The sequence below is a fragment of the Nyctibius grandis genome, chromosome 4, assembly GCF_013368605.1.
Source record: "Nyctibius grandis isolate bNycGra1 chromosome 4, bNycGra1.pri, whole genome shotgun sequence".
NCBI classification, from domain to species: Eukaryota; Metazoa; Chordata; class Aves; order Nyctibiiformes; family Nyctibiidae; genus Nyctibius; species Nyctibius grandis.
Window position 1 is genome coordinate 32,889,934 of NC_090661.1, and position 10,407 is coordinate 32,900,340.

The following is a 10,407-nucleotide window of genomic DNA, read 5'->3' on the forward strand; positions in this document are numbered from 1 at the left end:
ATTACTGCAAAGCATTTAAGAGGATAGTAATCTAGATCTGAATTATGCTAGTATTAAAAATATATGGTGACTGAAGAAGTTGAGGCTTAACTTTGCACTGTATTGTTTGATGAGAGAATTGTTGCTACAGACATGGCGCAGAGATTCTGATTTGATTCTTTTTGAAGCACTAGACAAGAAAAAAGGTGCCTTTGCAGAGTGATGGCTAGGGCTTGCTTACGATGGTTTTCCAGAGCATCATAACAAACTCCTTCCCTCATCGTTCTACTTCTGCAAGATCACCTGGGTGGGGTGATGACCTCCCCGGGAAGCTTCTGTTTGGGAGAGGCTACGGCCATTCCATGGCGCCTGTTTATTCTCTGAAAGAGTGAATGAAACGTAAATATTTCTCCCCTCTTCCTCTCTGAGAGCAGCAGTGGAGTGGAGGAATGCGAATTCCCACAGCTTATTCCCTGCAGTTGGTTGAAAGATTGTTCTTTGTATCATAAAGATGCTTTTCATATCCGGGCGAATTTGTGGATTAGATGGTGACTTCAGGGACAGCACACCGGAGGCAGATGTTTGTTAGTCACATCAGCCCAGGAATAGCCAAAGGAAGCACTAAAGGCCTGACATAAATTTTCAAGTCCCAGACACTTCCTCTGCTTTTAATTTGCTTCCAGGAGTAAATTTCCTCTCCCACACACTACACCAGGAAATGTGCAGGGCAAAGATACCCCACTGCTTGTTTTGTATTCTCCCCTACATCTGCTTCAGATAGCAGTAAACAGCTCTGCTGCCTAGAGTCAAGAGCTAAGTCTTTCAAGTTGGAAAATACCTAAGATGAGCAGCATCCAACTGGGCTGATCTGAAATCAGTCTTTGCATGTTAGGCAAAGCCTTACAGATGCATCAGACAGGTAGCAAATTTCCACTGCTGCCTGATTAGGTTCTACCAAGAGGGCTCTGAACCCTCTTGCTTTACAGAATAAGGTGACTTATAGCAAGTAGATATCTCACTTGAGTTTCCTCAAGTAGGAAATGAGCTGTTTAGATGTCCCTGATGTGGCCAGGCCAGAGTAAGACCAGAGGTGTGAAAACTGACAGTTGTAATCAGGGCATCACAGAAGCTTTGAAATCAAAATTTGAGGAACACTAGTTTGGTGGCTCTTTGCTGACTGACCCAGCTGCTCCTTTCCAGCAGCTCCCATGCAACTAGATCGACAGCTAGATTAGCAGAGTTTTGCTGCCTGCCGCTCTGATATGAAAGGAGTTGCTGTTGCCATTGATGCAGAACAATCTACGTGACAGCCCCCTAAACTGGCAGGAAGTAAATGCAATGGGCAGTGCTCCTACTGAAGAAGGAAAGGGCATACTGAGCAGTGGCTAGAAAAGTAATTGCTTTAGTAGGGCAAGGATTTGACTTGTCAGATGTGGATGTATTAGAGAAGGAAATACGCTGTAGCCTTGCAACTAATGATTGGTGTCCTGAATCCTGTGAGGCTTATGCAGCAGCCTAGGGATGGCTGTTCTCTCCACCTAGGGACGTGTACAGAGTTGCAGTTCCTCCCTTGTTGATGGTACATATGAGTGAATAGGACTGCAATGTCATGATAAAGTCAGGAGCCTGGGCCATAAGACTTGTCAGGCAATTCTGGGTTCTTTGGCAACAGATCCACAACTGCTAGAGCTGCAAACAGCATGAGACTGCTTTTTCCCCTGATTCCTGTTGGGAGGCTGTTACAGAACCATTCTGAGGCTGTGATTTACACAGCCTAGGGCTTTAAAGATGAAGACATGCTGCTATGACAGGCAAAGTTGTGATCATGACTACAGAGGACAAGCATGTGTTAAAATTCATGCCCCTGATCAGAAGAGTTGGCAATCTATAAAGGTGAACGACAATGGGTGCGAAGATATGGAATATAGTCACATGCTTGCACATGTACACGCTGTTGCGGAGAGGTGCTCCTCCTTGTTATACATAAACAGGTAACCAGCACCAAATGACTGGCTTCCTGTAGGTGTCACAGCAGAGATGGGCCTTGAAGAGAGCCAGAAAGGGAGAGAAGGTTCAGCCTGAACTAACATACCACAGGTAAAATCAGCTCAAAGGAATCAGGTGCACCAAGGCGCTCTGGGGCAGAGCATGAGACCAAAGGGGATGAGAGGACCTCACTGGCAGAACAAAGATGGGTGAAGCCTGGAAAGGGACAAAACTTTGTCTGGGAGGTCAAAAAAATCTGACATGACTGCATTGCAACTGGGAGAGTGAGTAGAGGAATTCAAAGGCACGGGCTGAGTAAGCAGCCCCGAGTCCTGAGCTGAGAAACATGATGGGAGAACTGGGTACACAGGACAAAGCCAAGGAGAAGCAGATGGTGCTACCCAGCCTATGAGCCTCAGGGCAATGGCACGTCAAGAATTTCGGAGAGTGGAGAGAATGGAGTGGATTTTGAAGTAAAGATCATGACATTAGCTATTGCCTATGGATAGTAACAGATGAGCTCTGGCATGTCAAGCTATGACAGCTAAAGATCATTGCCCCCAGCTGTCGCTTCTGCCATGGGTTATCACAGAGAGAAAACGTGACTGTGCCTAATTCATTTCCATGAATTGTCTTAGTATTGTTTCTAGCAGTGTCCTAAACTCCAAATGACTATACTGAGACAGACTTTCTACTCCAACCCCACCTTCAATGGCTGCCAAAGGCTAGGCAAGCATATAAGAACAGGGTGACCTACAGTGTCCTGCCACCACTTCCCAGCCTCACACAAGTGAGCGTGCCCCAGCTTCAGCAACTCCAGCAAAGCTTCCAGAAACCGCGCTGACTCTACAACCTTTCTTAAAGAGAACAGAATAGTAACGCTCCACGTCACCACAAGAAGATTTACCTGCATTCATCAATCAATGTCCTAAGCTTGCTGTTTCCCATCTAAGATGCAGTGCAGGAATGAACAAAAGGAGACAGATTCCTGAGCAGCCATTAGTAACAACTTCCTAATTAATGATAGTTAATATTGACTCTTTTTCAAAGCATTTTTAACTCTCAGAATTAGTTACTGGTACGGTTGCCTGAGTAAACTGAAAACAAGATTAATAAACAGTTGTCTTCCTTCTGTATTAGTTCCTCATACCTGAAGTGAGAGAACAAAGAAGAAATAAATAGCTACAATTTTTTAAAAAACTTCTTTATGTATTTTCTCCCTGTCTTCATTTTGTTTCCTCAGTTTCATAGTCCTTTGTATGTTATTTTCTGTGAGATGGCACAATGTCAAGAAGAAACTGGGACCTGGCAACATTTAGACCTCCCCTTTTATTTACATACTGTTTACTTTTACTGTTCCTTTCCTCACAGCAACTTCCTTTATCATGTGTGCGTTAGATCTCATCCTAAAACCCTAATGTGAAAACTTCTGATGACCCTCCGTTCTTGGAGCATCAGTTGCACTGCTCAGAGAACACTGATGAGGAACTGCGGATGTGCTGCTGAACTGACAAGCAGTTCTAGGAGAAAGGCTGGAGAAACAGATCTGGAGTTGGGTTAGAAATTTCTGGGTCTGAGCCTCAGTAAACAGGAGGAAGAGAAGGATGCTCCACCTGCTAAACCACAAAGAGGTGGCCTAGCTCCCAGAAAAGGAGGTAACCATGGAGCTCATGGGTGTATTTAGCAATAGAGTTGGAACCAGCTTTGATTTTGACACCAGGTTTTATTGAACCAGCTGAACCATCTTCAGCACAGCACTGATGGAAATCTTGGGAGGTGAAGAGGTTGTGACTCATTGCAGGACTTTTGCTGGAGGAAGTTCCAGTACACCATTTCAGAAGAGGATGGAGTAAAGCTGGCAAGACATGCTACTACAGAAGTCTCAGAAAACATACCAGTGTTCTCAAGTGGAGAACAACCACTACTCTTTAGGTAAACAAATTAACTACCACTTTGTTCTTGAGGAAGCTTTGTCATTTTTGACATCTCCTGCTTCACCTCCCATGGTGAGCTGCAGTTAGACTTGGATGGATCTAGCTCACCAAGACTTCAGCTCCTCGGGGCAGTCTGGCAAGGGGCTCTCTACCTTCCCAATACCCTCTGTTTCAGGCAAGGGACAAGGTCAGCTCGGACAGGCTTCTCCTCATGCAAAGGGAATTAAACATGTGGTAGAAATGGCTGCAAAAAAAACTTCACCAGAGCCTCAAGGTTTGAAAAGGCTTGGGAAGAATAGTGACATATATAGAGGAAAATGCATCTCCTGCCGCAGCAAGAGACATGCTGTCAGACATGTATCACTTAAACCACGTTTGGAGGCAGCTTGCCATCCTTTCTCTTCCTCCTTCCCACCCCCCTGCCCCAACATCTGGATGTATTTCCATCCCATGCTCTCAATGCACAAGCAACTCCTCCCTGAGCAGGGAGAATTTTGTCTTCCAAAATGAAAGGGAATAGGTAAATACAGAATATTTCTAAAGAGTAATTCATGACAATGGCTTCCAATCCCACTTCTTTCTTAAATACATGTCAGGGTTTGGGCCTATCACTAAAAAAACATATGTATTCATCTGTGTTTACTCTCTGCTGCAATTGCACCTACCTGGACCAGTAATCGCATCAGGCCTGTAAAACAAGATATTCCCATGCACTCTGGCTGGGTAGATGTATCTAAACCAAGAGTGTTGGGAAACTCCCACCTCAGTCCCTGAAAGTGCAGACCACATCCTGCTCTGTTTGCTGCTGTCTCTCTTTCCCATTGCATGGCATACTTACAGAGGGTGTTTTTTGTTGATGCAGCACATAAAAAAAGCTTAGCATCAAGCAACAATCCAAGACTGCTTTAACACCCACAGCACCATGTGTCCTGGTAGAGTCTGTACTTGTTAACAGCTATATACTGGGATGGGATTTTAGCAGAGACTCCTTGTGAGAAGTTCTGGTGGGTGGTCAGTGGAGACAAGTTTTACCAGTTTTTCTCATGTTTAGTTATATTTTTACTTGGATTAAGTATTATGAGTATTTTTACTTGGATTTCTCAGTGGGACTACTCACCAACATCTGTGCAACTGGTGATGGTTGGGAGTAGTACCCACACCTCTGTCTGGAGCCCGAGGGTGCTAGGAGGTTCCTATGCTGCTGGAAGTGCCATGTTTTGTGGGACTGTCACTATGACTTTTGCATAGTCATGAATGGTACCAGTGCACGTTTCTGACAGTGCAGGAGGCCAAACTTCATTATTCAGACTGAGATGTATCTTGGATGGCTACGTTTTGTAATACTCTGGGCAGGTATGTGTGCCCTCCTGCCAAGACTCCTATACTAAACTAAACATACCTGAACAGGTATATAAATGTATTACACTTAATTTACATTCATGTAATTAACAAAGCCTTCCTGTACTCCCAAGAGGTCATAAATGCAAATGGATAAACTGAGGTTTGAAGAATGAAAAGATTTGGTGAAGATAATACAACTGGTTAGCGCAGAGAGGGAAGATTAGAAACCCAGATCCCCCAGCACCACTCCTTGTCCCCAGTTCTCTCTGGTTCCGTTTCTTCTGCCAGGATTAGCTCTAGCATTTCTGCATGCTTAGGGAAAACCAACAAAGGTTTGCTTATCGCACTGCAACATTCCCTCACCACAACATCTGAAAACTACACTTACCCTTAGCATTTTGCTGCTTTGGAATGACTAGGACTTGTTTCTCTCTGCAGAGCAGACATAGTGCTTTTGATCCTATAAACGTTTAGGCAGTAATGCTGGAATAAGATGATTATTGCATTTAATGAGAGTAATGGTTTCATTTGTACTAGGTAAATGATCCCTACCTGCATGCAGTACATAAAGCATTTAAGCTGCTTCTAGATCAAAGATGCTACAGGAGTGGAAAGCAGACTGAGACCTGAGGGATAATTGGCCAGTTTCCTTTTCTGTGGGCATTCTTCATACATTCATCTTTTTTTAAAAGAACACAAACCACTGACTTGGGGGAAACTCAGCTGAATGCATCATCAGGATGAGATTGTGGTCTCTGTTCTTTATTTTTTAATAGGGCTGAGAGAGGCAAAAAGAGGTCAAGTGACTTCCTCAAGGTCAGAGACCGTCAGTGAGTCATAAAGGACCGACTGTTTGCCTTACAGCCCCACATTCATTCTGCAACGCTCTGTGCTGTTGGTAGCCTTTCTCTTTGCCTACTCTAGCAACTTCTGGGAGCCTTGACCATGCTACTGCTCTTGCATCTGGTGACATTTATCAGAGAGACTCGTGGTAAAATGAAGGGGTATCGGCACATCTGTGTAAGAACGCGGCAGCACTGGATTTTGCAGACGTGAGGGAGAGTCCCTTTAAGGCAAAACTCTTGGAGCTTAAACTGAAGCCCAGCCAGTAGCTTAGTGAAAGAAATGGGAGCAGCACTGTCAATGGCACGTGGTGAAAATCCTAGGCCAATTTAAAATACAAAAAAAAAAAATCACAAGAATTTAAAACCCAGCAGATTTGGGATCCTTTGAAATAGGCTAAATAGTTTAGGTTGTGGGGGTGCCACGCAGCTCCACAACAGGGAACTTTTAGAAAACACACCAAATACTGTGGGGCGCTGATTAAATGCAAGAGTTGGCCACGCCACCTCGCATTATGAGAATTGCCTATTGAAGGTGCTCTACAAAAGAAGGGGAGCTAAACAAGAATCTGTGCGCATGTTTGTGCCTAAATTTCCATTCTGCAAGTCAATACAGGCACTGACAACAGTTTAGTGTTTGCTCACATGTTCTTACTCATGTAATCAGTCAGATTAAAAAAAAACCAAACAACCCCAGCCTTCACCCATGAGATTGCCCCAAATCCCCTTTGGGTGTATATTTCTCACCTGCTTATTTGTCTAAGTGCATATTTATCCATAGTTGATGCTCTCCTCTGCCTGGTATGCTGCATGTAAACAAGTAATTGTGTGTGCGTGCATCTATATTTGTGATGCAAAACATCTCTGACAGGTGGATGTGTGGTGGCCACATGAAAAATAACAGTGCAAAAGCAAGGTGGGCTTCTTAAATGCTAAGCTTAGAGACTAAGCGGAGGTGTTAAAAGAACTCGATAATAAGGACACTCAGATGACAGCTGCTGATGCTACTGGGTATAAATCAGAGCTAAGTGAAAAACTGCCTTCTCTAGAATTAAGATGTACTGCTGTTATGCTCTCTGCACTATGCAGATTTATTTATCTTAAAAACAGCTCTAGGCACCCATTCAGTGCTCAGAAGCAAAACTCCCTGCATCTCCTCTCCTCCCCGTATCGAATAACACTGACTTCAACTCCAGCAGTATGCACTGGTGCCTCTGCTAGCGCCCGCTGTGTAAAGAAACTGGTGGCTTCTGCTACACGACACTTACTTAGAAAATAAAGTCCCACTGCTGCACCTCTTGAAGTTGCTATTAGAAAGGTATACTAATTATGATGACAGTTCTGGGGAAAGTCTCTCCCCCTCTTCCCTTCCGACACGAATTTACAGATCCTCCTGCTAGAATGGGAGCTCTGGGACTGGGCTAGGAGTAGCAATACTGCAATTCCAGTTTAACCGCACACTCCTCTCTCCAACATGCAGGGCATTTCTTTAAAATTGCTTGCAGACAGCCCAGCAGACACACGTGAAGCTACGCATTTCCAAGACAAATGCTGTTCTCTGCTCTGTACGTGCCATCTACTGAAAACATGTGACAACCGCCTATGCAAAATGACACCTTGACCTGCTGTGAGGTTATGCCAGGAAAAGCACTGCTTGCAACTCCAGGGTTAATTATACTCATCTCCCCCTGTGTTCACACTGGTTAAATTTAGGAAAAAAATTCAAATCTAGGTTAAAGATGGAGCACATTTCTCGCTACTGCTGACAAGATCAAATACAACCAACAGTGAAAAAAATTCCCTGCAAAAACCCGAAACAGTAAATAAATGAGATGGACAATGACCATTTCCCGGGACAACTCTGTCAGCAGCAGCGGACACATTTCTAGCAAGTGGAACTTGTGTACTCAGCAGAAAGTGTCACAGAAGCAAATTGCATCCCTCCCTCCCACTTCATTTACCTTCTACCTACCACGTCTCAGTTGTATCTAGCAGAGATATTTCCTGTGAGTACTTTTTCAAGCCCAGGAACTCACCAAGCTATACTGTTCAGACTGTTATGGGCTCTTTGTATAACCCTGCCAATCGAAATGTTCCTTGCCAAATACAATGGATTTTAATAAACCTGTGAACAAGAATTTGGATAGAGACAAAATTATGGCTGTGCAATTACGGTATCGCTCTGGAATCTCACCTCCCTCTCCCTCTATGCAATTTCAACAGGCTTTTGAAGGAAGAGTATTTGAAAACACAATGAAAGGGGGCTAAATTGTGCCCCCCATTACATCCCAAAAGGCATATTGAGTATAACAGATTGGCATGGATTTAAGACAAGAGAAGATTCTGGCTTGGTGTTTCAAACCATTTGCTTTATTCTGCATCTTTTTTAGCATTAGACAACGGGAAACCAAGCTAACCAGCTCTGTCTAGAAAGCCAAAAGCCAAGTGATGGTGCAGCTGACACACTAAAATCCTGATTTTTGCCATTTTCCCCCCCAAGAATATAAATGGTAAAGAGTGACCCTTCATCCTTCTGGAAAACAGCAGAGCTTGCTTTATTAATGTCGTCATTTTGTGCATCTTGTTCAGGTTATGAACACTCACTTCCCTGTACGTACCTAGGCACAAGTTTTTGTTTTAGAGATGCTTTCAGGCTTGGGAAGAAAAAAATCCATGTGCTGCTAGGGACCAAAAATAACCTCTGATCCTGCAGTTCTTGCTTGGGTAAAGCTCCTTGAAGTCAACAGGAGTTCTGTCTCTGTAAGGACCTCAGAATCAGACTAGAAAGTAGTTAAACCCCCCACCCCACCCCTCCATCTTCTTGCAGCACCTCCAAACAGATGGCAGGGAGCAAAGGGAGTGATGATCAAATGTCTACTGACCACAGCGGTGACTGGTGGCTAGCGAAAAGCCAGTACTGTATTTGCTTTCAACTTTCATTGCTAAGAGGCCAAAAAATTCTTTTTATATCTAGTACTATTTGGAGCTATTGCAGCAGCGCCCAAACCCTTCCCCTTCCTTACATCAAATGTGGTAGAAGGAGTCTCTCTCTCCCTGTAATACTGTTAATTACAGGCACCAACACTGGAGCTGTGGTTAAAGGACTGAAGGACACCTCGGGCTGAGGGAAAAACGCAGCATGCAATCTTGGCCAGTTCAGGAGCCACAATTTCTGTAAGCCTGAGCATCCCACGTACGCACCGCTGCCTTGTCACCTGTCTCCCAGGGGAAGAGGACACGGGGATGAATCGGTGCCGGCTGGAGCAGCCCTCGGGAAGGGCTGGGGCGGCCGCGGGGCTGCAGCCGAGCCCCAGCGCAAGCAGCGGCCTGGCCCTGCACCCCCTCCCCAGCGCTACCCGAGGCAGCTGGGCTCCGAGCCGGGCACCGGCAGCACTTTCTGCCAAACGTGGGAGCAACAATAAAAATGGAAGGCAACGGAAGGAAAGGAGATGAAATGGGCAGAGGAGCGAGGCAGGGCTGTTCTGCGGAGGGAAGGGAGGTGTGCGCGGCGAAGGTGGGGGGACCCCGTTGGCCCACGCCCCGCGGCCCCGCTGACCTGCCAGGCTGTTGTAGCAGTCAACCTCGATGGCCTCCACCGCCTGCCGCTGCTCCTCGCTGAGCCCGGAGGCGGCGGCGGCGGCGGGAGGGCGCTGCCCGGCCGGCTCCTGGCTCAGCAGCAGCGCCTTGAGCTCCAGCAAGGCGCGGTGGTACTTGCCGATGGCCTCCCGGAATTTCTTGTCCTTGTAGCACTGCGCCCCTTCGCTCTTGAAATCCAGCGCCCGCCCGATGAGCTCGCCCGGCTCCGCGCCGCCCGCCGCTGCCCGCGGCTGGGCTCCCCCCGCGGGGCCGTGCCCATCGCCCGCCCCGCGGCCGCCGGCGTTCAGCTTCCCCGCCGCCGGGCTCGCCCTCTCCATGGCCGCGGCGCCGCCCGGCTCCCGCGCCGCCCTACGCGGGCGATGCCGCGGCGCCCGTCGCCGCGCTCCCGGCCTTGCCCCCTCGCCGCGCCCCGGCTCCGCCGCTCGCTCCCATCCTCCGGCGGCCGCCGCTCCTCCTCCCCCGCCCCGCAGCCCGCGGGGCGCCCGCCTCCGCCCGCCCTCGCCACCAGCCGCCCGCCGCGGGCACCGCCACCCCCGCACCGCCGCGACCTCCGCCCCAGCGTGGGGCGGCGGGGGCGAGGCCGAGGTGCGGGGTTGCGCCGGCTGCGCCCCCCTCTCGCCGCGCTGACCCGGCGAGGGGCGAGTGCGGGCCCGGTTCCTCTGCTCCCCAAACTGGCCATCCCCACGGACCCCCCAGCCGCCCTCCTGCTCTCCCTCAGACTGGGCTCT

The 10,407-nt window shown here is 47.6% G+C and overlaps 1 protein-coding gene across 1 annotated transcript in view; it reads right to left on the minus strand.

The window, feature by feature from the left end:
• The window catches only part of TTC9 (tetratricopeptide repeat domain 9), a 33,100-nt gene extending 23,104 nt beyond the window's left edge, over positions 1–9,996 (minus strand). Inside the window, exon 1 of the mRNA XM_068399458.1 lies at positions 9,639–9,996. Coding sequence (XP_068255559.1) covers positions 9,639–9,996 — 358 coding nt within the window. The remainder of the gene's footprint in view (positions 1–9,638) is intronic.
• Between the last annotated feature and the right edge of the window lie 411 nt (positions 9,997–10,407).